The 24,540-nt window shown below is 43.7% G+C and overlaps 8 protein-coding genes across 9 annotated transcripts; 2 read left to right on the top strand and 6 right to left on the bottom strand.

Annotated features, from left to right (window-relative positions):
• Positions 1-216: 216 nt before the first annotated feature.
• Positions 217-3,730, bottom strand: LOC122615700 (exocyst complex component 1). The gene is made up of 6 exons (XM_043790757.1): positions 2,947-3,730; positions 2,662-2,889; positions 2,154-2,603; positions 1,608-2,089; positions 1,038-1,545; positions 217-959 (listed from the first exon to the last, which is right to left on the bottom strand). Exons 1-6 carry the CDS (start codon positions 3,598-3,600, stop codon positions 612-614), a joined length of 2,670 nt encoding a protein of 889 aa, XP_043646692.1. The 5' UTR covers positions 3,601-3,730; the 3' UTR covers positions 217-611.
• A 214-nt stretch (positions 3,731-3,944) lies between these two features.
• Positions 3,945-4,808, top strand: LOC122615702. Its single transcript, XM_043790759.1, has 4 exons — positions 3,945-4,034; positions 4,096-4,157; positions 4,435-4,604; positions 4,664-4,808. Exons 2-4 carry the CDS (start codon positions 4,112-4,114, stop codon positions 4,718-4,720), a joined length of 273 nt encoding a protein of 90 aa, XP_043646694.1. The 5' UTR covers positions 3,945-4,034; positions 4,096-4,111; the 3' UTR covers positions 4,721-4,808.
• LOC122615701 (DNA-directed RNA polymerase III subunit RPC7-like) lies at positions 4,807-5,683 on the bottom strand. The gene is made up of 3 exons (XM_043790758.1): positions 5,447-5,683; positions 5,250-5,378; positions 4,807-5,192 (listed from the first exon to the last, which is right to left on the bottom strand). The coding sequence occupies exons 1-3, from the start codon at positions 5,588-5,590 to the stop codon at positions 4,833-4,835; spliced, it is 633 nt and encodes a 210-aa protein (XP_043646693.1). The 5' UTR covers positions 5,591-5,683; the 3' UTR covers positions 4,807-4,832.
• A 234-nt stretch (positions 5,684-5,917) lies between these two features.
• LOC122617257 (RAB6-interacting golgin) lies at positions 5,918-7,379 on the bottom strand. The gene is made up of 3 exons (XM_043793023.1): positions 7,190-7,379; positions 6,412-7,105; positions 5,918-6,355 (listed from the first exon to the last, which is right to left on the bottom strand). Exons 1-3 carry the CDS (start codon positions 7,287-7,289, stop codon positions 6,127-6,129), a joined length of 1,023 nt encoding a protein of 340 aa, XP_043648958.1. The 5' UTR covers positions 7,290-7,379; the 3' UTR covers positions 5,918-6,126.
• Positions 7,380-7,666: 287 nt separating this feature from the next.
• On the bottom strand, positions 7,667-12,173 carry LOC122615973 (ubiquinone biosynthesis protein COQ4 homolog, mitochondrial). 2 transcript variants are annotated; one of them, XM_043791176.1, is made up of 5 exons: positions 12,104-12,173; positions 8,687-8,913; positions 8,418-8,622; positions 7,912-8,135; positions 7,667-7,840 (listed from the first exon to the last, which is right to left on the bottom strand). In XM_043791176.1, exons 2-5 carry the CDS (start codon positions 8,905-8,907, stop codon positions 7,684-7,686), a joined length of 807 nt encoding a protein of 268 aa, XP_043647111.1. In that variant the 5' UTR covers positions 8,908-8,913; positions 12,104-12,173; the 3' UTR covers positions 7,667-7,683. The 2 variants fall into 2 exon arrangements, with proteins under 2 accessions (XP_043647111.1, XP_043647110.1); XM_043791175.1 differs by lacking the exon at positions 12,104-12,173 and having other exon boundaries at positions 8,687-8,940.
• LOC122615972 (UDP-sugar transporter UST74c) lies at positions 10,126-11,773 on the bottom strand. The gene has a single exon (XM_043791172.1). It carries the CDS (start codon positions 11,542-11,544, stop codon positions 10,429-10,431), a length of 1,116 nt encoding a protein of 371 aa, XP_043647107.1. The 5' UTR covers positions 11,545-11,773; the 3' UTR covers positions 10,126-10,428.
• Positions 12,174-12,442: 269 nt separating the features above from the next.
• Positions 12,443-16,617, top strand: LOC122615932 (cell surface glycoprotein 1). Its single transcript, XM_043791116.1, has 6 exons — positions 12,443-12,700; positions 12,752-12,896; positions 12,956-13,018; positions 14,887-14,940; positions 15,074-16,083; positions 16,148-16,617. Exons 1-6 carry the CDS (start codon positions 12,500-12,502, stop codon positions 16,397-16,399), a joined length of 1,725 nt encoding a protein of 574 aa, XP_043647051.1. The 5' UTR covers positions 12,443-12,499; the 3' UTR covers positions 16,400-16,617.
• LOC122615931 lies at positions 13,024-15,003 on the bottom strand. The gene has a single exon (XM_043791115.1). The coding sequence runs from the start codon at positions 14,806-14,808 to the stop codon at positions 13,093-13,095; it is 1,716 nt and encodes a 571-aa protein (XP_043647050.1). The 5' UTR covers positions 14,809-15,003; the 3' UTR covers positions 13,024-13,092.
• Positions 16,618-24,540: the final 7,923 nt, after the last annotated feature.

Genomic DNA, 24,540 nt, shown 5'->3' with positions numbered 1-24,540 from the left:
TCGAGCTGAAGAGCTCTCTGCATATCTCTTTGGGTCTCAGCTATCTCTTTTGATCTTGAAGAGCTCTCTTTGACCTTAGGAGTCTGTTTGAATATGCGCGCTATATATTTTACGATCAGCTAAAAATACCAGGAGTATTCTTATTTATGTATGTATATAAAAGAGGAAAGACGGAACTTTTTAAACAAAAAGCCAAACTTCTATCGGCGATTTTTAGAGGCTAACGTATAAAAGATCTTGTTCTTTACCAGTACAATCTCTAAAATTCTACATCCAAATGTATGTATATAATTTAGTTTACTCGCATTCTTCGACAAAAACTGAGTATTGGCTATTTAATTTTACCTTAGAACTTATACAATAATCATCATCAATTGCTAGCTGTGGAAAGTTCCCTTTAAGGCTTACTCTGCGAGTCTTTACTTAGTTTCGTTGATTTTTGTCTACGTGATCCCTCTCTTTCAACGTTTTGAACTTTCGCAGATCCACATCTGTTTAAATATACGCGCCATATATTTTGCAATCAGCAGAAACAGCGCTTTAAATACTATTGCACTTAAAAATAAAACCCGGTTTAAACGCTCCCTGACTTTCAGATTCCAATCCCTAGATCAGTGGGAGCGCGCTATGTCCGAGAAGAAGGCGAGTATGTCCTGAATGTTGAACTCCAGGTTGATCATGGCGCCGGCGTAGCACTTTTGGATGCGCTCCTCCAGGTAGTTATACTGGGCAATGAACTCCTCCTGCATGGCGTGCCAGACCACCTGCAGTAGATTCTCCTCCTCGCTCAGGTGCTTTTCCACCTTTTTGTAAAGGTTCTCCAGGCCTTTCTTCACCTCTCGCGCAGGATACTGAGCGATTACCTTGCGGAGTTCCTGCTTGGAGAAGGCCATCTGGTAGCTGATCTCCGTTTCCTTGACTCCCTGGGCCACCTTAAGTTGCACGCCTTCAAAGAATTGCTGCAAAAGCAGAAGGGAAATTTATGAGATGGAGATCCACTTATCTTTTCATCTGGGAGGTAATTGACTTTGGCTTACATTCAGTTTCTCCAACGGCCGGCCGAAGTACTGAGTCACATAAGCTTTAAGCGCATCGTTGTAACACTTTTTGGCCTCCTTTTTCAGGGCATCCAGACCAGGAACCTTCAGCTGGGCTAGCAAAGCGTACATGTGGTGGTAGTTCTCCATGCGCACTACCTGAACTGGTGTCTTGGGGTGCTCCTGCGAATGCAGTTGGATGCCCTCAAATATGGCATTTACCAGCTGCAAGTACCACTTCTCCATGTCCGTACGGCGATCCGATTTCCGAAATATGCCCTCTGCAGTTTGGGCAAAGTTTTCGAAGTTTTCCACATAAGGAAGGATGGCCTTCGATCGTTTGTGCAGCTTTGCCTCCCGGATAGACAGCAATTGGTTCTGCATAAAGCGGTCGAAGCTCCGCTTCACCTGCACCAAGGCAGACGCGAAGGTCATGCTGAGAAAGGAATGTGTGTCCTGAGCGGACATGACGTGCTGCGTAAGTCGCACAAAAACGTACAGAGAATAGCTATGTAAAAGAGATAGGTTAATGATGCTTGCCCAGAGACCATTACTTTATGGATTACTCACAAACTGTCTACACGCTCAAAGCTCTGGATGAAGCTAACCAACTCTGGTTCTAGGCAACCGAAAAGACCCATCATCAGTTTACGCACATCCTCGTTAATCTGACGATCAATCCGCTTCTGCGGCACACCATCGGCTGATGGCGACACCGCTGCTGATATGATTGACTGCGACATGTCCACTGCCTTCTCCATCTCCAATGTGGTCTGTGTGTTCTTCGTCGTTGGACTGATAACGTCCATTTGAAAAAAGTTAATGCAGAAAAGCTGTTCCTGCAGGGCAATGGGTTCCAGCTCAGCTAGAACCTTTTCCAACAGTGCATCAAAACGAATTCGATCCGCTGTCTCCACGCCAGGACCCCACTGATCCCTGTTGATTCCGAGCGTGCCATAAGGTATTGTGGAAACTGCGGACTTTCTAGAAGACGTAGACATGTCAAGATCCTCCCGAGAGTTTCGAAGCTTCTCCGTCACCTGAATTTTAGCCTATACAGTGGTCGAGAGGAGTTGATGCTTTTGAATTTTTCGCATGTCGGTGTTGATGTCTTACCAAATTGAAGAAGTTCCTCACATCCCTGTCATAGATCTTACTCAACGATGCTGTGTACACGCGCATTAGGCCATCGTAGGTCTTCCGATCCATGGCTTTTGCCCAGTGCATCAGCTCCGTATACGGCGTCAGTTCCCGGTGGACGTTGGAATGGTTAGGCAGCGTAAGTTCGGTGCTGGTCACCTGCATGTCCCCTATTTCGTTGCCCAAGTGGATGAAGAGGTTGTTCATAAAGCGACTGACGGTGGCCGAGAACTTTTGTTTCCACTTTTCAAAGCGCTTGCGTTGGTCTTGGACCGCCTCCAAACGAAGCAGAGCGGGATCAATATCACTGTTCATGGCCTGTTGCAAGCACTGAGCAGCTGCAATGGCTGCTTTGCGTCCATTAGCCGTCTTTAAATCGGGTTCATCCAGAGCCTGCTGCTGGCTGTGCGGCAGGTCCAGTTGACTCTGTAGAAGTAACAGAAGTATTAAACACTATAAACTTGGGTATACTAATAATACGAACTATGACTTTGTTGAGCTCCTTCATTAGCTTGATATTGTTGTTGTTGGCAATCTCGATCATGGCATTTTTCCCACCAATTTTCTCCATGGTTTCCTTGACATGACCCAGAATATCCTCGTAGCTGTCAAGACGATTCTCAAACTTATCTGCCTCGGAGATAGCGTTGTCGATGTGCTCCATCATTTTCAGTACCTTCTGCTCCGAAGCAAGAACACTTTGCATATTGGCCTGCGAGATAAGAAGTTATGAGTAATGGATTCACGTTGAACAAGTGTAATGAGTCACCCCATCTAAATCATGAAGCTCCCGGGACAGCTGCTCTATGAACTGCTCAGCATCCTTGATGGCAAAGTCGCACTCGGAGAAAAGTTTGCCCAGCTCATTGGCCTCCTTGTCCGTCAGGGCGGTAAACTCCTGGGCCTCCTCTTCTTCGTCCTCCTCATCGTCCGAGTGTTGCGTCTTCTGAGCCGCTCTGCCTAATGCTACTTTTTCTGGCGACTTCTCCGACAGCCAGGCTGCAGGCACATTCCGGAACTCCGCCCGCTGGCCACGCACGCTCTTTTGGATTTGGCGATTGAGCACCGCCAGAAAGTTTTGGCGCTCGTGAGGGCTTAGGGCGTACCATTTGTACAGCTTCTCCAACTGGAAATCGAACTCGTGCGTCTCAAACTGTTCATTCCGGCCGTCAACCCACTTAATCTCGTCCAGCTGCCAGCTCCGCTTGCGCTTGTACTCGCCCTCGCGCTGCTCTGACTGCTTGATGAGACACAAAGTGACCACAGGCACCGGTGGCGCCGTGGTGACCACGCAAAGGTAGCAGGGCTTCTTGTCTTTCTTCTTGACCACCGTCACCACAGAAAGGAGGCGTTCTCCGGAGGCCAGGAAGAGCTCCTTCTGCAGCGTGTGCTTGATGTTGGCCATGGCGCCAATGGACAGCATGGCTGGGAATGTCTTCGCAAGGCACTGGTCTCAAATAAAGTCCTTTCAAGAATCAACAACTTGCCAATTGTTTGCACTTGCAATTAGCAATTGGAGAACGCCTCCGCACCAACAGCTGATTTAACAGAGCTTATGCAGAGGCGTTTAAAGACTATCGGTTAGTGATGAGCGAGAGGCGAATCACACTTACGCAGTTAAAGATCAAAATTTTAAAATAATACCATTTGTTTGTTAGGACTGCAGATACGAAATAAAGTGTATTAAATAATAATGGTTTTAAACGAATTATGTATGGTAAATATATTGTATGTTGTATGTTTTTAATTGTATCGAAATATCAGCAAAAACGCTCGTGATCTCATCACCAACTGTAGGGTAGATATTAAACTATAAACCCAAAACGGTCACACTGTTCAACACAAGGTAATCTACGGGTGAGTTTTTATGCGAAAAAAATTTGGATGCGAAAATAAACCCATCTTTACCTATTTCCAGCAACTTTCGAGCAATCATGTTGGTTAAGCACATTGTCAAGCAGGGGCTTCTGCTCAAGAATGGTGAGTTTGAGTGGCCCAACACTCTTTTTCAGCAGAACTGCTAACCTTAAAAATTACATAATGTGGAAAAGCTAAGAGAGGAACTTCAAGGAACTGCGGAGGAATAGTTCACCCACCAATCCTGAGAATAGCTATGGATAATTTCAGTATTAGTCAAATTAATATCGGGAGTAACTTCGATGAGATCATTATCCAACTTACATTCCGATGGGACTTCCCTTTTTAAAGAGTTTCATACGCACCATTCACGTAAATATTCGTATGCCTTTTATTTCAGCTGGCGCCTTGTCGCGTGCCGCTTACCACGGTGGACATGGTCCCCACTCCACCATGAACGATCTGCCCGTGCCCGCTGGAGACTGGAAGGAGCAGCACAGCCAGAAGAACGCCAAGTACAACGCCGCCCTCATCACTGGCATTCTCGTCCTGGCTGGCACCATTGGATTCGTAAGTTGCTGCCATAATCTCTTAATCCTATACTGGTCTAATTGCAATGCCCATTGCAGGTGAAGTCTTCTGGTCTCATCCACTTCAACTACTACGTGCCCAAGAGCCTGGACTAAGCCAGACATCCCTTACATGTAAACTAATCCAACATTTGTGTTAAATAAGCTTAAAGTGGCGACGTAGTAAATCACAGATCCGAAAGTATTCAGTTCGATGGTTTTATTTGTCTCAGTATACGGGACCATCATCCAAATTGTCGTCTTCATCATTGAAAGCTTCTCCATTATCAAAGTACGTTGCACCGTAGTCGTTGTCCTCGTCCATCTCATCATCCAACGCCGCCTCCGGATCTTCCTCCTCCTGTTCGGAATCAGATTCCTGCTTGGCATCGTCCTGCTCACCGCCACCTGACTTCAGTTCCTTTTGCTCCAGAACCTTTAGCCTGTCTTCGATGTTTGTCTTCTTGGCCAGCAGCTTCGGCTTCGCATCTGCTCCACGACGTTTTCGACTGGAGATGTTTAGCTCCTGGGGCATGGCTTTGTAGTTAAAATCAGGATGTGCTTTGAGTTTCATGCGCTCCATGGCTTTCTGGGAGTGTTAAAACAGGATTATAAACAGCCCATGTTAAATAGCTAGGATTATTACTTCTCGCCAATCCTTGTGCACAAGGTTTTTTGCGTCCTGACTGGCGGAGACTATGTAATAGGGGGAATCTCGCATTCGGTTCAGGAAATCCTCCTTCCACAGAAGCTGGTAGTTTTGTGTGGCGGTTGTCTGCCGGAGTAAAATAAGCAAAATGTTGATCACTTCTTAGTGACTAAATTAAATGGATTTATACAAACCTCTAGGGCAGTGGGTCTGTTCAAAACAGGCGGAAATGTAGGTGGCGGCGCCGTCTGCACCGGCATATCCTTTGTGCATCCCAGCATGGCCATCTGCTCCGCCGTGAGGGTGCCTGTCTTGCCACCCCTTCCGCGGCCTGCCATTATGATAGTTTTATTTATTTAATTAGTTTAAATGCACTTATTTCTGATTGTATTGTTTAGCTTGCACGTTTATTCCACTCTGAAAACGATCAGCTGTTGACGCAACTGGAGGTGTTGCCACCTAGTCAAACCCAAACAATAACACAGCAACGTGCCTAATGGTCGGATTTTAATACCCTTCTTTTATTAAAATCTCAATACCAACTTCTTACAACTTTTTAAGATTTCTACGTTCTTTCCAGTTTTCCAAAATATAATTACACTTAAATTTTACACATAACATATACATACATATTTATTTGCAATTTGCACTTCATCACTTATGCTATGAACATTAATTACGTACTAATATTAGAGCGCATTCCTCATATTTTAGGCGTGTTTTACATTTACGATTCCATTACAAATAGCCAATGGAAAATTAGTAAGTAATTTTCCAATTAAAAAATATAATATTTGAGGGAGCAACGAATTGAAACAATGGGTCATTTTAACCACGACAACGCTGAAAATTCGAATTAACTTTTAAGCTGAGTTTATATTTGGGTTTGGGGGCTTTGTGGGGTTATATCAATCGGTTGGCAATCATCGGCTGGCGACAGACCCACTTTCTGCATCAACTCAGTGAGCTTCTGCGCTTTGCGGTCCTCGTTGTGGGCAATTACTGTGCAAAGATGCTCGGTGAGCAGCTCCTTCTTTTCGGATGCATTGTGCAGCTCTATCTTGGCCCGCAAGAACTGAGCCTCGATCTTGACGTATTGTTTTCTGTGCAAAAAAAATATTAATATTGGGAGCACAAGTATTTAGCTACGCTTACTCACTCTACATTGGAAAAATGTATGCAGGCATTGTCAATCTGCTTCCTCAGCAGAGCTACGTCCACGGCCAGATCACTTTCCAGCTTAGACAACTCGTGACGAATCTCTTCGATCTTTCGCGACTCCGCCGCTGTCTTCTGGGTGTGCTGCTCGATGGCCTGGTAGAGCATTTGCTTCTTCTGCTTGTTTTGCTCCTCGATCATGCGGCGATGCTGTTCGAAGTCCTTTAGGGAGATGCCCTTGAAAGGTGAGTCTGTGTTAAGGCGCTCCCGCGAAGATGAGTCCTGGGTACTCGGCAGGATGCTGCCATCATCCGTGGAGCTAGTGGTCTGGCTGTCACCGCCGCTTATCTTCAGAATCGAACTGTCGTCGGTGGACGTTCTCTCAGCATCCGCATACGTGGCGGGGGGTTTCTTATCTCTAGCTGTAGCATGTCCATGGTAGAGTGCCTCTATTAATGAATCGGAAAGTGGGCGCTCCAAATTCAGCGATCCGTTCGCTACGTCATCTTCCGCTGCGGGAGTAGGAGTTGCTGGCTTTTCCGTGGGAGTCGCAGTTCCCGATTTGGCCTTCTTCGCCACATCCGGTTTTTGTATGGGTTGCTGTGGCTGCTGCTGCTTCCGCAACTGATCCGCTTGCCGGAAGATCTTATCGGGCATCCGCCGAATGCCGGGTTGATTCCGGAACGCCTGCTTCGCTGCTCACGCACACATAGGCAAAGGTTTTTATTATAAACAGCTAATTGTTTACACGCTTCGTGGTTCATGCATAGTGATCTAACCTGCTTCCAGACTCGCAGGCCTTTTGCCCACACCTCCCTCCTTTACGCCCGTGATCTTGAGGATCTCGTCGTGGCTAAAGCCATTGAATTTCTCAGTCATGGTGTTTAACTTAGGGATAATTAGCCATTAAGACAATGGACCGAAAAAACAAAACAACACATCAGCAAATGCAAACAGAACGAGTGGAGTTGCCACATCGGATTACGTACCGATGCGATCATTCGCGGGTATAGGCTGTTTCCACTGATCTTGAATTCACTTTAAAAAAGCGTACAAGTTGATTTCGTTTAAATGCTTAATTTAATTCGACAAACTGCATTAGTTTTCTTTCTTAGTAATTAAATAATTTTTTAAATATTGGAAACATTTAAAAACTTATCGCCCTTACAGCAGTTGTTGCCAGACCACTTTCCCCCGATCGCGATAATAGTAATCGATAGCATTAATCGAAAACTTATAAATTCAAAAACAAGCTCTGAAAAAAAACGCCTTATCAGGCTTTATTCAACACAGTAATTCCCAATTCGGATCGCAGCTCGTGGATGTTCTGCTCCCAGCGCTTCTCCCAGTAGACAGGCATCAAGGGCTTGGTCCGCTTTCCGTTCTCCAGGGCCCACGGCAAGTAATGCTTCAAGTACGCACGCCGCTGCCTAAGTACACGAAAAAATAAACAAACGTGTGAATGGAGGTATAATTAGAGAACTCAGTTCACTGAACTCACTTGGGACGTAGGCGAACTGCTCCGAACACCGCACCACCATAGCACATGGGCAGTCCGGTGTTCAAAGCCTCCACCCACTTGACGGCCACCTCGCCGAGCATATTGGTGGGCATGTCCAGCACCGTGTGGATCAGGTCGTGGCATTCGCGATACCGCGTCATCAAGTAGGCCAACTTCGGGTCCTCCAGAAACCTCACGGCCATGCGACTGTCCGGCGTGACTTGCTAAAAGTGGGTTACCAAAATTATTGTCGAATCGATGGACAAACACAGCGGACATTTAATTATATCTATTTATCTAAATTGAAAAGTTATTTGCAAGTATATAAGCTAATCATTTGCAACATTTTCAATACTTAGTTGTTTTTTCTAATTGTTCTATACTTCGTCGTAATGGTTACTTCAAGATACCAACTTCAAATTCGACCTACTACAATGGCATTCACTGTCTAACTTCTCTTAAGAATGTACTAACGTTTGTTCCTACTGGCTTATCACGCTACTTACATTATCTTTTAGGAACTTCACGTAAGCGGCTCCAAAGGTATCCGGTGGCAATGTTTCTAGGTACTTGAAGTCAATAGTGCTGGTGTGGATGCGGGGCTTATCGGCCATGATGCGCTGACCCTCCTCGCTGGCCTGCATGGTGTCCAAAATAGTCCACAGAGCATCCTCTCCAGTCGTCTCACCCAAACAGGCGATCATGTCATGACTTAAAGATTAATTAAAATAATTACGAGTTTAAGGAGACTATTGAATTTATTAAGACGCCCTACCGTCTTGGATCCAAAAGAGCAGCTATAGAGGAACCTGCTCCTAGGAAAACCCGCTGGAAAGGCGATATCTCGATTCGCTCCTTGAGGTACTGACGCTCGAAGGCATCCTGAGGCTCTGCCTCGGGTGCTTCTGTGACCACCGCTTGGGCATTAGCTTGGGCCAAGTGAAGGCCTCGACGCAGGGCCAGAGGCTTTGGTAGACGCAAACAGCGTTGCATCATGATGATCTGTGGATTCATAGAGGAGATATGGGGAGGTGCACCCGGTGACCTTATCAGCAAGATCGTCGGCATCATCATCATTATTATCATCATCATCATTGCACACAAACATGACCCTGACTACCTGTCTTCGGTTAAAGCTTGTCTTTCGAGCCGTACGTACGTGCCCACTTTCAATAGCAGCGAATATGAGCAAACAATTTGTCCATAATGTGGGTACGCGGACGGGGCTGACGCTGACTAACAATTTACCTCACCGCACGGCTAAGTCTGTGCAAACCTGTTTCGGCTTCCTCATTACCTGTCCCCACTCCGAACCCCTTACTTCACCGCCTATCAATAATGCGGGGTCCCAAAATAACCCAAACAAAGTGCTGCCGGGGCACTGGCACCTCATTCTGCGGCTTTATGCCCGAAATCAATGTCGTCATAGTTGTTTCTTTGGATAAATGGTAGTCCCTGTTTATAAGATAAGTTAATAATAGTTAGACAACAATACGACAATTCTGTCTGTGTTATTTACGCTCTATCTTATGATAAGCAACTGGGAATCAAAAGCTGTTAACATGCTAGTTACCAACTAAAATCTAATTGTAGATACCCGTCCTAAAGCAAACATATTTCGTTTAAAGTGAACAGTTTCAGCTGCGCAAATTTATTTACCTTTAAGACAAAGGAAAAGATTCTTCAGCAGTCCGAGTCTAAACAAAAGTCTATTGAGGCAATTAACAAAAGAAACGGAAAATAACAGCCGAAAAAACTAAAGGCGTGCTAATCTAAATAATACTATTACCACGCGCAATCTCACTCTTGTCTAATAGTAATGTTGCTTTTTATTAAGAAAAAAACCCAAGACTTTGATAAGGGTAACCAGTAATCGGGCTACCCATCCCAAGTTTCCCGGTCGCTATTAAAGTAGTCACGATGAGTGATGACGCTGCTATATAGTCCGGCACTGCAGTACTTTGTTTTTGCAGCAATCTCAAGGCAGCAACGTGTTTGCCCAGAATAGATAAACAGCCGATTGAACTCAAGTAAATGAAAACTCACACAACGTAGTTTCGTACTTTACCTATTTTACACAAAAAAGTAATTAGAAAAGCACATGTGAGTGCAATATTTTTGCTTAATGAGAAAGGTCCGAGTTGTGGGCCTTATCGGAGGAGGCAATCTTATCAATAATGACCCCAAATGGAAGAGAAGAAAGAACACAATTGGTTATCTGGCCCACCCATGTCGAAGAACAAGGAGCGGTAGTCGGTGTATTTCTATTTCTTATGACACTTTCGATGCAGGAAACAGTTGCATGCAGACAAATGTACAAAGTGATTAAAATTACATAATTGCTAAATTACACTCTTTTAGAAACATTGCTAGATATATATGTACAGAGACGATGCGCTGTGTGGTTGTAGGAAAATCGAATACGAAGTCGCAAATCGCAGATTGCAATGAAGTACGTAGTACGGAATACACTAAACATATCGTATGGCTTTGGCTTGAGTTTGAGCTAAGACGAAGCTAGACATTCTCGCCGCGGGTGCTGGGCAAGTGGTCTTGCTTATCGGGCGCTCGCTTCCGCCGAAAAGTGACGTACGTGTACAGCAGACTAGCCAGTACGCTAATGTTGATCCCGATACAGTTGAGCCACGAGAAGACATAGTCGCCGCCAATGAACATGCCCAGATAGGTTACGCATATGTTTTTCAGGCAGCCTACAATGGTGGTGGTCAGCGCCGAGTTGAACTGCGTGCACACTATGGTGCTGTACGACAGGATGAAACCCATAACGCAACTGAGCAGGAACTGCAGCACAAACACTGAGTCATTCCATTGTCCGAAGTTCAGCGCCTGATCCAGATCCCCTGTAACATAGTTGAGGGCCAGCGCAGGCAGAAACATAAACAGCGAGTTGTAGTACATCAGGCCGTACTTTCCGATCTCCGAGGTGTCGAGTTTCTTTTTCACATACACGCCATTCGAGGCGGTCAAGGCGTTGGTGATCATCACATAGATGTATCCCCTCATGTTGAACGACAAATCATCAGAGGCCGCCAGCAGGGCTCCACCAATCATGGCGTACACGCTGACCTGAACCGCATTAGATGGTCGCAGGCCCAGAATCTTGAGCTCCAGCAGCATGGTCATCAGGATGGAGAAGCGTCGTAGGGCCGCGAACATGGGCAGACTCAGGGTCTTTGTGCCGCCCAGTCCGAACATCATGTTTCCCAGAAATATCAGTGGCAGTGGAAATATCTTTGAGAAAGTATTTCTCTGCAGAGGTGGAAAGTTCACCAATTTCAGGCGCTTTCCAACGCCCAGGACCACAATGCTAGCAGTAAGTTGGCCGAGGCTGAGGAACAGAAACGAGGGGAAGTGGTAGGAGGTCAGCACCGTCTTGTTTACCACCGTGATCATGAAGGAGGACAAGCCATAGAATAAAGCGCTTCCGATCTTCTTGACAAACAACGCCGAGTCCTCGCGTTCCCGGTGGCTCAGCTCCTTCGAACCGGATCCATTGAGCAGCGATGCCCCACCCGATCCGCCCATCTTCTCCTCCTGCTCCCTGCTTCCGTCATCGCTCTCCAGGAGCGGCTGCAGGTCCAGCGTTGTGTTGCCGCCGCGCGAGACACTCATCGTATTTGCGGGGGGGCTTTTATTTGAATTAAATCGCTTTCGTCTCTATCGTTTGTTCGGCGGCGACTATCTAGCGGCGCGCACATTTGCTCACTTTTTTGGGGCCACTTTGGGGCCGGGGAGGAAGCGTTCCCACAGCACATTAACGAGTATTTGCTATTTTTACCGACGCGAAATCGCAGCCATTCTTCCCGGAACATATGTTCAGTGTGACCGTGGCATAACTGTCAAAACATGCTCCGCATTTAAAATACCCTAAATGTGCCACCACTGTTAATTAACAGTTCCTGTTGTATTGCTAGCGGCATGCCAATAGAAAAGATATAGAATAAGCTAACTATATATTGCAACGGTATCCTTAACGAGTCACATTTCCCTATTAATAAGAATCAAACACTAAGCTTAAGCCACAAACACTATTTCTCACGTAACAGCTCACTAACGGATTTCACAACATCTCTACGACAAGACACTGTTCGCTCATATTAAATTGCGATACCCGGTGTCCGCAAACACTTTACACCGATGCATTAAAAATCCAATTAATACACAAACTTACCTCAGAACTTTTAAGCCAAATAATTCTGCACGAATTCTTTTAACCTACACCGCTTGCTGATCAGCTGTTTGGTACGAATAACAATAACACTGTTAGCAACAGCGCACAGTGGCAACATACTCCATAACTTAACAAAATGTACATGAATTTGAATTATTGATTCTTTGTGCCGTTTCCAAATATATGAATTTAAGTTTACTATATATATTTTCAAAATAATGTAAATTTTTTATTTTCGGTTTTAATTTTAAAAAAGGCCATCGACATAACTTTTTTAACATTTGGTATAAATTATGTTTGCTTTGTCCCACTGTGCAAGGCGTATAAATAGTAGTGGCAACGCTGCCCGAGAGATCGAAATTGTTTGGTTTTTATTTTGACAACAACTTTGATAAAATGAGTAGCTCAAAAGCGAAAAAGTCCAGCAAGGGCGACCAAATCCCAAAACCAATTAGCATTAAGAAGGAGAAGATCGAGGAGGACCGGAAGCTGCAACCGATTTCCCACTACATAGACGACCGACTGGAACTGGTGAAACAGATTTTTGGGACTTTAAAACCGAAAACTATTATGAACCTGGCTCCAGAGTTCCTAAAGGTTTGTTATAATTCTTCATATTAAGGGTTATTAAGTAGTAACTTTACACAGAAAACGCCCCTGGACGAAATCGAAGAACTTTGCCTGGAGGAGCTACTCTGTTTGTCTACGAAGCGCCTAAAATCCATAATAGAAAACACAAAATGTCCCACGGACACAGAGAGCTCCGAAGATTCTGATGTAGAGCACAAAGAAGGTATGTTAAAGCACCCTGTTACCTTTTAACCCCTTAACATCATAAAGCTATCATTTCAGAACACATCTCGCTAGAGGAGATTTCGTCCGACAGCGACATCGGAGGTCAGGAATCGCGAAAATGTGAGTTGGTGGTATAAGATACATTTAATTTAGAGCTTTTATCTGTGTAATCTGCACAACTGCACGCCGTAAAGTTAGCCACCGTACTTGAACTTCTCGCAGGCAAAGAGTGGCGACACGTAGAATGCCCGCAGGATACAGACATCCTCTCCTACGCCGATAACCACGTTATCCGAATCCTCCTTGCCCACCTCCAGAGTAACTACAAAGTCTCCAACCTCCAAGCAGCCCTTCTTCCTCATAAAGTCCACTCCAAACTCAATAGGAGTATAGTTGCACTCGTTGAGATCCTTGGTGTAGAGAACCGGGTGCATGTTGCGGCGCAAATGAAGCGCACGAGCCAGTTCCACCTTGCAGGTAATGGTTTCCGCATCATCTGTCTCCTCCAGCGGCATCATAACATACACTGGGCAATAAATCTCAATGCGCGAAAGGGCCACGCTGGCGGTCTCGCAAGTGGTGAACAAAAAGATGGCCTGGCACTCAATCGAGCTTATTGTGCGAATGATAAAATTCACTATCGTCTGGTACGAGGTTAAGATGCTCTTTAGTACCATCTTATTCTGGACCGCGCCAACTCGATAATCTTTAATGGGCATCAGCTTTTTGACGATCAGCGGATATTTGTTGCACCATGGACTTTTTTGGATGTGAATGGCGTCGACCTTCCAAAGGAAATCGTGCAACTCAAATCGCTTAAAATCACTGCAACGCTCCAGCGGAACCGTGCCAATTACTGGCTTCTTCTGGCACTGCGAAATGGGAAGCACGTCCTCCATAATGTAGTTATAGACGCAACAGTTTACGTTGAACATGTCCGGTATCCAAATGTAGTCCACCAGCTTTATGATGCCTAGCAGATCCAGCATGTTGCTCCGCACATACTCAAAATCTATCATTCCGATCAACTTCATGTTAAAATCCGAGTTTAAGGTCTGCCGCACGGCACGAAGGAAGCTCTTGCAACGTATTTTGGGCAGAACCACGTAGTTGGCATTCATAGACGCGGCCATCTCAAGGTCCTTCATGTAGAGATCGGGATATAGCTCCGGGTCCAGAGCGTGGCACTGTCTAGGAAGCTCTATAAAGTCGTAGGAAGCTACCAGACCGGCATCTATGATCATCACGGTTAGCGCTTCTCGCAGGGTCTTCACCACCCTACCCCTAACTTCACGTCCGATCAGCACAATATCGCCCAACTGAACGGATGCGAGATAACAACGCAGATTGATCACGAATGCTATTTCCTTAAAGCCTTTGTAGCGGTAAGATTCATCCGTGGTGAGTGTGACGACTCCACCTCGTGCCAGCATCACGGTGCAGTTGTTCCTCAGTCTGCCAACGCGACAGCACTCGCCGTTAATCTCCAGAGCCAGGCCAGTGGTCAGACGTAGTTCCCTCTCTACAGAATGCGCCGAAATGGCAATGTTCATAGTGTCCAAAATGGCTTTTAGTTCATCGGGCTTATTGGCCACCGCATCGACGTGAAAGGTGTAGGTTCCATTTTCCAGCATACGTCTCAGCTCGTCGTGAGTGGTTTCCGTCACCAGCTTGGCTACAAGACCCAAATGGTAGTATCGCTTCCGCTTCCGCCGTCTGGCATGCTTCTCGTGAGCCTCACATGCCGCTTTGAAATCCTTTAAACGCTGCTCCAGGTCATGTTGTCCATTAAGCCGCACCGTGAACTTCTCCAGGCGATTCTCGTCCTCTGGCTGCTCCTCCTCCTCACCCTGATCCTCACCCGTCTGGCTGTCTAGTTGCGGCGTTACCTCTTTCTGGTTGATCGGCATCTCGGCGTGCAGTTAATTTAAAGTATACTTTACACACAATTTGTAATGCAATCTGTGTCGATCTTGTCTTAATTTTAGCTAAGAAAAAGCTTAGATCCAAAAAAACGAGCAATGGGAATGAAAACAAAGAGTGTGAGTATCAATTTTATGAATGTATAAAAAGTAAACAAAATCGAACGAACGAAAGATGGCAACTGCCATCTGAGTTTGTGTCCGTTTGACTGCAAATTTGATCAGGTTACTAAGGTATACCTTTTTCCCACAGCGGGCGGTCAAATGAGCGTGCTGGAACTATTGGAACTTCAGGCACGAGCCAGGGCCATCCGCTCCCAGCTGGCAATGGAGCCAATCACCAAAATAGAGGTCAAGTCGGATGATGATAATGACGAGGTACCAGCGGGAAAAGTTCAGCGAAAAGAAAAAGAAAAGCGCAGCACAAAAAAAAAGGATTCTGGCAAGCGGAAACCGCAGGAATCAGCTACTGCAACATCTCTTTCCCAGCCAGATATCAGCAGCAAGGAGCAGCAAGCTCCGAGAAAAAGAATCAAGATTAAGAGAAACTATCGGCAGACTTCAAGGTCGCCAGAGAAGGAAGGTCCACCACCAACATCTGCTCCTTCTCCTAAAACATTGGTTTCGGGTAACGATTTAAACAAACTGCCCCGTTCCAAATCACGTTCGGCCTCACCAGATGTGATACCCATACAAACGGAGCCTGAAACACTGCTGATCAGCGACAGCACGGATGATGAGGCCACAAAAAAGAAGACAATTGAAACGACTAAGCAAGTCGAAACGGACCCACCAGCCCCAGTCGTTGAAAGCGAGCCAGAGGAGGGAGAAGTGCGCGATGAACCTGAAGAGCCAACCAAGGCAGATAAGCCAGCCAAGCCAGAAGAGCCTACCGAGTCAGAAGCATCAGCTATATCGAAAGAACTGGAAAGTAATAAGCCAGAGGAATCAGATAAATCTAATACGCTCGATAAAACAGTTGATAAGGAACAGCCCTTGGAAGAAGCTGCCTCAGAGCCTAAGAAGCCGATTGCATCCGAACCAACTGCCCTTGACGACGAAGATCAAAACGACGATGTCATTTCAATAGGTGGTGATCTAGAAATGATTGAGGAAATGACGAAGGATGACCATTCACCTCCAGTGAGCATCAAAAGTGAGAAGAAGGAGAAGATGCACGATCCTGAGGAACTGGACAACGATGTCATATCCCTGGACACAAGCGAGGACGAACGCGACAAACTTCAACAGCCAGACTCCGAGGTATTTTTAAATGTTAACCAAAACAATTACATTTTTATCATCATAATAATTTTTTTGTTTGAAGTCCTGGCGCTCACGCTACATGAAGAGCTCCAAGGTCAGCCAGGTGCTGGCCGAATCGCGTTTGGGAAAACGCGTCCGCGACAAACTCAAGAAATCAAAACGTAGCAAAGCCACCGCCAGCGAGGAGCAGGCCAAGGTCGAAAAGCCGGATTCATTTACTTCCAAGCATGAAGACGGATCTATTGAGCAATACCAGGAGCTTCTGCAGCACCGACAGCGTAAAACATCAAGCAGCAGCAAAGGGGATAAATAAGTTTACTCGCTAAGGGCGGGATTTATTGAAAAGTCGCGTACTGACGCACGGCCCTAGTTTATGTGGCATATAAAAAGTCAAATAAAAATCCGCTGTCCTCGTGGGCGGTAGAGAACAAAAAATTTGAATATATCGTGCTAAGCGGATATTTAATTTCTTATTCGTATTTTCTTATACTCTATTCAAAAAGCATGTATGCGCTGAGTATAAGTTGAAGTAACTGCTTTTCTTTTTAAATTTAAATACCAAATAGTATGTACATTCTTTAAATTGTTTAAACAATTTTAGGAACATTTAACAAAATGATTATATATAGAACCCCATTCTATGGAAATACTATTTATTTTAAATTAGATAATTATGTATATATTATTTAACTCGTTTTTTGTATCTTCGTCGACACGATGTCTTGTGAATTTTAGTTTTGTTTTGTAACTTAAAAGCAAATGCGAAAACTATGCCTTTCGTTTAAGGGAAGTTTGCGTGGGCCGAGTAGCCTGGAATAGGCACGCCAGAGCATTGATATTACTAGTCATAAACAAGCTGAAAAATCATTATGTACAAATTTGAATGGAAGGGTTTTAGTTTAACCCAGTTTCGGCTCCCCACCCGGTTTTCTATACATATAAGGATTCAGCTCCACCCGCCACTTTATCATCGACTTTGCTCGATTTCTAATCATGCGGTTACAGAACATGTCCACACAACTCTACACTCGAAACTACTCCCACCACTTTTTACTGTCCTCCTGGCCATTCCACTCCACTCGATTTGTTAGCCACCCCAGTTCGGTGTTACTGGTCTGGTCACTGGACTATATCTCAATTATGTTGCTGGGGGGCGGCGGTTGAAGCGTGTTGCACCATAAACGATGATTGTTTTATCAGAGACTCGGGCGTGTTGATAAACTGTTTTAGCAACAACAACCAAAAATGGTCCGGAGAGTTGTTCTCTGAGTGTCATTTTTATATTTGACATATCTAATACGCATGTCCTGTGAGCAGAGGGTAGGATTCGTTTACTTATACGGATGTGTGCTTTTACTGCGAATCCATCAAGTGGGCGCGAAGTATACATATAAAGATGGCATGGGTTTAGAACAATTGCTTAAAATGTTTGGTATTTATATTAAATATAAACTTATATCTTATTTTCTTTAGACTTTAAAAATAACATAAAAACTTAAATGATTTTAATAGACCAAATAAGTAGGAACCAAAATGAACATTCTACTGAAATGCCCCACGTTGGGCGCCAAATAATAGAAGTAGTTATTGGATAAGACAAGCACATGTTTTGCCAAGCTCTGCCACCCTGTCCCTTACTAGGCCGTGTGGTTTTTCTCTTTTTAGTCCATAGAACGCCCCCGCGGCGAGAAGTAAACAAAATAGCAACAGAGCGTTGCCCGCTGGAGGTTGGGGGTGGCTCTGGGGGTGGTTTCTCTCGCGTGCTCTCGCTCTCATTCGAGTGCGCGGGTGTGGGTGACTGCATCCTTTGGCGGCAGGCTGGCAATTGGGAAAACTGAAAAGCCGAATCAGTCTACAGAAAACGCGTACGTGGTGCAGAAGTAGCCGCGGGTGGCTACCACAGCGTCGTTTTGGACTTGTCGGCATGATCAATTAAGTGTAACGCCCCGTACAAGTTCTGTAAGTTTCCAGCTGCAACAAAATCAATCCAAATCCACGAGAAGCAAATGAAAGCCAAACAAATGCAAATAGCAATCTGCCGATTTAGTGTGTCCAAAGTGTTTGAAATGAGTGACAAAACCCGAGGATTTGTAAGCCAATAACAATCAAAAAGTGGTGGCAACACAAAAACATAGTAAATCAAGGATAACCAAGCTTATTTTGTATTTTTATAAGCATAAACGCTGTGCTAAAAAACCCGATAAGTGCTTTAAACTCTAACAAACTACTTAAGTATTAAATAATTAAAAATTTTGATACTAGCCCAAAACATGCCTTATTCAAGGAGTTTTCTTTCGCTGCGCGCATATTATCGCAAAACGTTACGCTTAGGATTAAAGATGCTCTCTCTGGCCAGAGACATTGTGAGTCCCAGCTACGAAAACTGTAACCAAACATAATCCGTGTACCGGATGTAAGATAATTGAACTATGCCCGCTTGCATTGGCCACCTGAAAACAAAATTATTACAATTGGCTTGAAAAAAATGAAATCAAAACAAATTCGAATTGGCAAATTAAATTAAATTATGTGTTTGCTTAATGCTTCCGAACGCTTCAAATCCCCCACATATACCGAGTGCAGTCAACGTTAATTTCCAGTTCAAAAGTACCATATTAATGATAATAGAATCTAAAAACATTTCATTCTAAAGAGATATGGAAACTAAATGACTGCATTTTATCCTTTTCCCCTTAATTATACCCCTCCATATGCATGTATGTATAGAACACTTCCAATAACTTCTGAATAAAGTCATTCAGATTGCGCTTTTAAATAATGCAATAAACTTACTTTAATAACTTAAATATATCTCAAATATCTGATTTCCTACTTACTACTTATTTTTAATTGGCAATCTGATACATCCTTTATCTGCAACATACACAACTGTGAAATTATTAAAAGAAAATCATAGGTTTATGACCAGAAATTATTCTCTTTTAAAGTAATTACATATTCCAGGGTTTTTTTTTCTAGAATACAACTATAGATGATCGACAACAGGGTTTATTTTAAATTTATTGTTATTATTATTAAATTTTTACAGACCATATGGGTTAATTTACTATACTCTGTTTTCTATAAAAATTGTATATTGTCAAAATTTTTCAAAAGCATTTGAGTTAAGTATTTCCCTACACGCTATGTGCTATATGGTTGAAACTGGTTTTGAGAAGGATTTCCTAATATGCACCAATGTGTAGCATTTTGTGATCGAAAAGCATAGCCCCCAAATGATAGATGCGATTTTTGACTGATATGACGCACTTACACGCACACAGAGACAATGTTCAACGAAGTTGGTAAATTTGATTGGAATAATAAATGGTTTACTTGTGTATGTGTGGTGTCCGCTGCTCTCTCTCTTTTTTATGAAACAAAAGTGCACGATGCCTGATATAGGTGTCATAAAGTTTTATTAATAATGAAAATTGTACTAAAAACGAGGCCATCCGGAATGGGACAATTTATTAAAAAGTCTCATTAGCTCACGCTTTTATCGCACATCGAGCATACGCCACGAGGTCCCCTTACGGGTGCTAATAACGTAAAAGCAGAGACGAGATTAATAATAATATGCCGGGCTCTGGGCTGCGATGCGATAAAGTAAAATTTTCGATATGGACATGATTAAAATGCCCACCCCGGTTACCAGGTTACCACCCACTTTTTATGACATGGCAGAGGCAATAACTGGGCCGTCGGAGATTAAGTATTTTTAATGCGACTGACAATAAAAATATAAAAATTTCAACGATAGCATACAGCGACGTCAGCAGGCCAAATCAATTTCAATAACATATGAAGATATATCTATTGATATGTGTTTTGCATGTGTCTGTTGTAAATATACAGCCGACTGATATTAAGTCACTTGCCATGTGCTCCTCCAGCAATATTTATTCGCTGAAAATCAATAAATTCCACACAGACACACACTCGCAAAGCGAATATTTTTCTTTTTTCTCATTTTCTCTTTGCGCTGGCGCTGCGGCTCATTATTAATATAAGTATATACTTGTATACATCTGTATGTATAAATGATTTTTTTACATTTTGTTATTTCGCAGGGCCCAGAGGATGGGGGTTGGCTTAAGTGTTTTTCTATTACGCCTTTTGCCCGAATTCCAGCTTGGCCAACACACCCACCCACACATACACACCAACACACCCACAGTCTTAGAGCCACCCACCTCCCCAATATTATATTTGCTTTTAAATATTTTGATATACAGCCCAGTAACTCACACACACACGAGCACACTCACAACCAGGCATTTTCTCATAAAAATTCGTACTCGAATAAGACGAAGTAGCTGCACACACACACACACCCATCAACCCATCCACCCACACACATACAAACTGGGCGAAATGTAACCCGCAGGCATTATGGGTTAAGGGCGGTGGAGGAGAGGGGGTGGGGCCACATGGCAAAAACTTTGAGCAGCAGCAGGAAAATAATGTAAAGGATGTGCCTGGGCCACCATGGAGACCAAGCCGACTGTAACTGGAAAATAATAATTTTTTCTCCCTTTTTTCCTTCATTTCTCGCTTTCTCCGAAGAGCACCCACACCACCCACACCACCCATCCCCCCATACACCCACTACACCCCACCCACATTCATCCCTCCTTCTGTATATTTGCCGTTTCTTTTGAGTGTCAGAAATGGAAAAGAAAATAATTTGATGGTTTCATAAACTCGCTTCAGGGGCCAAAAGGAAGGCGCGGGGTGGTTCGGTTTTCCCCTGTTTGTGTGGGTGTGTGTATTTCTGATAAAATTGCAAACTTCTCCCCGTCCCCCTCCCCGTCACTTTGTGTGTGTGCTAGTGTGTTTGAGGCAGAAGCTAGAATTTATGGAATTTTTCTGCTTTTGTATTCTTCTTTTTTGGTGAAAAGTTCTCGGACGATGGATTTTTCTTACAAAATATTTTGCAGCATACTTATGGGGGTGGCTTCTGCGAAATGTTCATCATGCCGATGTGGCAGTTGATAAGGAATACAGTATCAGTCTCATTAGAGCCAAGGAAAACACTTGCCTTATTATAAACATGACTATTATAACCCATATCCCCTCTCCCTTATCCCTTCTAGCCATTTTCCACCCACACATACGCACTTGGGCTGGTTTGTGTGCACAGCATTTGTCCTTGTCTATGTGTTTGAGTTTCATTATTAATTTTCCTCGTTTTTTCATATTTTTGGTATTTTTATTTTATCACACACATACGCAAGGGGGTGGAACGCACACACACACGCATTTAGTTTATTGTACAAAGTAATATTTGATAGAAAAAAGTTTTAGTGTCCGACAGAGATGGAAATAGTTTTTGTTGGCTTTTCGCTTTTCGGTTGGTCGGAAAATAGGTTTTGTGTGCGTATGTGTGTGTAGGAAATGAAAATGGTTGGGGGAAATTAATTTTTCACTTCGTGGCCCATGCGCCATGGAGATGTGAAAGTGAAAATGATGGAAAAATATCAAACGGTGAACGATTTTGAGGCCTTCGAAGCCTCTCATTACGCGCTTTCCCCACCGCACCCCATGAATTCATGTTGTTTGTTTGCTTTCCCTGCGCGTTCATTGGTTTCTAATGAGATTTCTTACTAATGAGCTGAGCACCTAGAAACTGGCAATGTTTTTCCGTTATTTCCTGTCCTTTACCTTAGGGCTGTGCGCAAAGGATTTCTGCTAATACGTCAACGAAATAGGAATTCTTGGAAATTGTTTCGACACACTTCTGATTTCTAACATTTCATGTGATAACGAGTTCGGAAGAATCGAGGAGGTTTTCTTTTTCAGTTATGGCGCTGCTTCTCTTAGTTATGGTCATTACATCACTCAGATTACTGCAGTGTTTAATTCTAATTGCTGCAACTTTCTTGTGTTAGTCGGTTGCTACTTGAAGTGGATATAAAATTTAGGGGCTTATTAACACATCCTTTGATTCTTCCCTTACACATCTGAATTTTCAAAACACTCACTGCATAAATGATTTTGTAATAAAGGAACATTAAAGTAACGCGCATTTCCAGCAAACTAATTTGTCGCACACATTTCCCGCGGAAAGGCGACACCAAAACCCGTCCCCTCTGAAATATTCCTCCCCCGCACAAAGAGGAAAACTAACAAAGATCATTACCCCCGAGCTGAGGGTTGATTTTCCAATCCCCCGACTCGTTATAATTCCCATTTCCATTTACATTTTTGAGGCCACGCATAATTTCAATTTGATTTTCATCAGAAATATTAATTGCAGTACCCACACCGCATTTGGGCGGGGGTGTCCTGTCAGGATCTGCTTTTGAAGGCGTAAGTGTGGCATATGGGCTCAAAGGGCGTATCAATCATAAGCGACATTTCGTCAGGACACGCTAGGTTAAGGGTGCGAAGTGGGTTGGGTCCAGTTTGAATTTAAATTTAATAATCACTATTATGGTGTCTAACGAGTTGGGTGGGTGCTACGCCTCTATCCAACCCATTTAATTCGTGTTGCAGGCTTAAAAAAAACATGTACATATATACAAAATATTTCTTGAAAACATATTTTCAAATATGCATACATTTACATATGTATAGTTATAGCTACTCTGATGTAAAAGTACTTATGAGCATATGCACTTGTAAGACGTTAAGTGGTTTACAATCAAAGTTGTTAAGTGCATTGAAAAGAAAAGTGGTGACGGGGTTAAGGTTCCCACTCCACAATCCCATTTATCCCATATGCTTTCTAAGCAAAAGTTCGTTTAATTGGATCCATATATGTACACATAAATAAGAGTTGAAACGACATCTTCATTAGGGGAATAATAAGTTTAATTGACTGACATAAGAGAAATTTAAACAACTTGCATGGCTCTGTATAATAAAACTACAGGCAATTGCAATTCCCTTTATAATGACTTGTCCGCACCACTTGCGGTTTGTTTACATTCCGCCCGCTGCAAGGACATGCGCCTACGAAAAAGGGGAAGCCCCTCTTTTCGGGTGATGCGTGCGTGTTAGTGCCTTCAGTCGAGTGACGGCGAAAGCGAAAGTGCCGGCACCGACAACGTCACAGTGGACATGTGTGAGAGTGAAAGTCAGTGGAAAAACCTTGACCACGACCACGGCGGAGACCAGGTCATTGCAGACCAGGCCGAGTGGCTGGCCGGGGGGTTTGCGGTCCGATCCGATTCGATTCAGCTGCCGACCAATGAGTTGCCAACTGCTCCGTTCCGACTGTTGCTGCTCGACTCTTTTGCGAGCCTGGTTCGTTCAACCGGCGATTTTCCATCCACACTCGTACACATATGGCCGGCTGCTCCAACAAAAAAAAAGAGAGTCACCTTCAAGGCGCAGGCGCAGATCGCGATGAACACCGCAGGACGTTTGGGGCATCGGGGGAAGTCACTTTCACTTTTTCGGCCTCTGATGTGTGTTGAATGCCGAGTGCCAAAAGGATAGGGGAAAATGAGAAAGGGGTGGCCAAGGTTGGACCCACACGCACACACATGCACTTGCAGCAGGCATGTCCTTCGATACACAAGTATCTGTAAGTCAATCCGTCAATTGGGCAAAGCAAACAATCACTCGCCGTATCTCTGGGGATAGCTTGTGACTCAGATTTCCACTGAAAAAAATCGTATTCCCTTTAGGGATTACATTCGACATCCACTTCATCACAAAGTTATTTATTTGTATGCTTCTTTTCTATTCCTTAGACAAAATTGAGTACAATAATATGCACTAATGTGCTCTTAAGTATAATATTATTTAAAAATGTAGGTAAATTTCACATTTTAAGCCATTTGCTTCAACTCTGTAGAAGACTGGTTTTCTTTGCTGTTTAATTCAAATTCTTTAGGACCGAGAGAAGTTAATAGATAACCGATAATCAATTAAACGCTTTTTGACTTCAACACCCATATCTTCAATACTGAAGAGGACAACACATGCAAATCACCCATTTCACAACTTTGATTCCCATGATTTTGTTTTTGAAAGATTTGAATTGAATTTATTTTATTGCTTTCCTGAATATATGTAAACTGTTTTGCCCAACATCTTTTGTCATGGGAATTTACTACGTGTTTCACTTCCAAAGTGCCTTTCTAAAGAGTTCCCTACAATACGTTTAGGTAATCATGTTATTAAACGACTATTACAAAAATTCTTCGTCAGTTATCCCTAAAAAGGATTAAAAAAGGAACTACTTACCTGGGTGGAGATTCTGATCCCTTCTTAGTCCGCAGAAGCCTTTCAATTAGCCAATTTCAACATTAGAGGACATTAAACCACCCCCTAAAACCCTTCCCGAGAATATTTATTCGATTCCTGACTACCAAACCCAAGTCAAGAAGTTGTAGCCTTTGTGACAGGAACTTGAAAGAAACTAAAAGAAAATGTGACTCTTTTCATTGGGAGCGCATAAATTAAAATAACAAAAATATAACTGCCGGAACACCAATA

This window comes from Drosophila teissieri, chromosome 3L (assembly GCF_016746235.2).
Source record: "Drosophila teissieri strain GT53w chromosome 3L, Prin_Dtei_1.1, whole genome shotgun sequence".
In the NCBI taxonomy this organism is placed as follows: domain Eukaryota; kingdom Metazoa; phylum Arthropoda; class Insecta; order Diptera; family Drosophilidae; genus Drosophila; species Drosophila teissieri.
This window is presented reverse-complemented; position numbering and strand designations above follow the sequence as displayed.

Excerpts from the sequence above, each read along its gene's own strand:
- LOC122615700 (XM_043790757.1), bottom strand. The coding sequence starts at position 3,600 with ATGCTGTCCATTGGCGCCATGGCCAACATCAAGCACACGCTGCAGAAG. Across the intron at positions 2,604-2,661 it reads AGGAGCTCAACAAAGTCATA|AGTCAACTGGACCTGCCGCA; the intron begins GTTCGTATTATT and ends TTACTTCTACAG. Across the intron at positions 1,546-1,607 it reads TTTGAGCGTGTAGACAGTTT|CTATTCTCTGTACGTTTTTG; the intron begins GTGAGTAATCCA and ends TCTTTTACATAG.
- LOC122615972 (XM_043791172.1), bottom strand. The coding sequence starts at position 11,544 with ATGAGTGTCTCGCGCGGCGGCAACACAACGCTGGACCTGCAGCCGCTC.
- LOC122615931 (XM_043791115.1), bottom strand. The coding sequence starts at position 14,808 with ATGCCGATCAACCAGAAAGAGGTAACGCCGCAACTAGACAGCCAGACG.
- LOC122617257 (XM_043793023.1), bottom strand. The coding sequence starts at position 7,289 with ATGACTGAGAAATTCAATGGCTTTAGCCACGACGAGATCCTCAAGATC. Across the intron at positions 7,106-7,189 it reads GCCTGCGAGTCTGGAAGCAG|CGAAGCAGGCGTTCCGGAAT; the intron begins GTTAGATCACTA and ends GTGCGTGAGCAG. Across the intron at positions 6,356-6,411 it reads ATACATTTTTCCAATGTAGA|AAAACAATACGTCAAGATCG; the intron begins GTGAGTAAGCGT and ends TTTTTTGCACAG.
- LOC122615932 (XM_043791116.1), top strand. The coding sequence starts at position 12,500 with ATGAGTAGCTCAAAAGCGAAAAAGTCCAGCAAGGGCGACCAAATCCCA. Across the intron at positions 12,701-12,751 it reads TGGCTCCAGAGTTCCTAAAG|AAAACGCCCCTGGACGAAAT; the intron begins GTTTGTTATAAT and ends AACTTTACACAG. Across the intron at positions 14,941-15,073 it reads TGGGAATGAAAACAAAGAGT|CGGGCGGTCAAATGAGCGTG; the intron begins GTGAGTATCAAT and ends TTTTTCCCACAG.
- LOC122615702 (XM_043790759.1), top strand. The coding sequence starts at position 4,112 with ATGTTGGTTAAGCACATTGTCAAGCAGGGGCTTCTGCTCAAGAATG. Across the intron at positions 4,158-4,434 it reads GGGGCTTCTGCTCAAGAATG|CTGGCGCCTTGTCGCGTGCC; the intron begins GTGAGTTTGAGT and ends CTTTTATTTCAG. Across the intron at positions 4,605-4,663 it reads TGGCTGGCACCATTGGATTC|GTGAAGTCTTCTGGTCTCAT; the intron begins GTAAGTTGCTGC and ends TGCCCATTGCAG.
- LOC122615701 (XM_043790758.1), bottom strand. The coding sequence starts at position 5,590 with ATGGCAGGCCGCGGAAGGGGTGGCAAGACAGGCACCCTCACGGCGGAG. Across the intron at positions 5,379-5,446 it reads ACAGACCCACTGCCCTAGAG|ACAACCGCCACACAAAACTA; the intron begins GTTTGTATAAAT and ends TTACTCCGGCAG. Across the intron at positions 5,193-5,249 it reads TGCACAAGGATTGGCGAGAA|AAAGCCATGGAGCGCATGAA; the intron begins GTAATAATCCTA and ends TAACACTCCCAG.
- LOC122615973 (XM_043791175.1), bottom strand. The coding sequence starts at position 8,925 with ATGAATCCACAGATCATCATGATGCAACGCTGTTTGCGTCTACCAAAG. Across the intron at positions 8,623-8,686 it reads GCTCTTTTGGATCCAAGACG|TCATGACATGATCGCCTGTT; the intron begins GTAGGGCGTCTT and ends TTAATCTTTAAG. Across the intron at positions 8,136-8,417 it reads TGAAGTTCCTAAAAGATAAT|CAAGTCACGCCGGACAGTCG; the intron begins GTAAGTAGCGTG and ends ACCCACTTTTAG.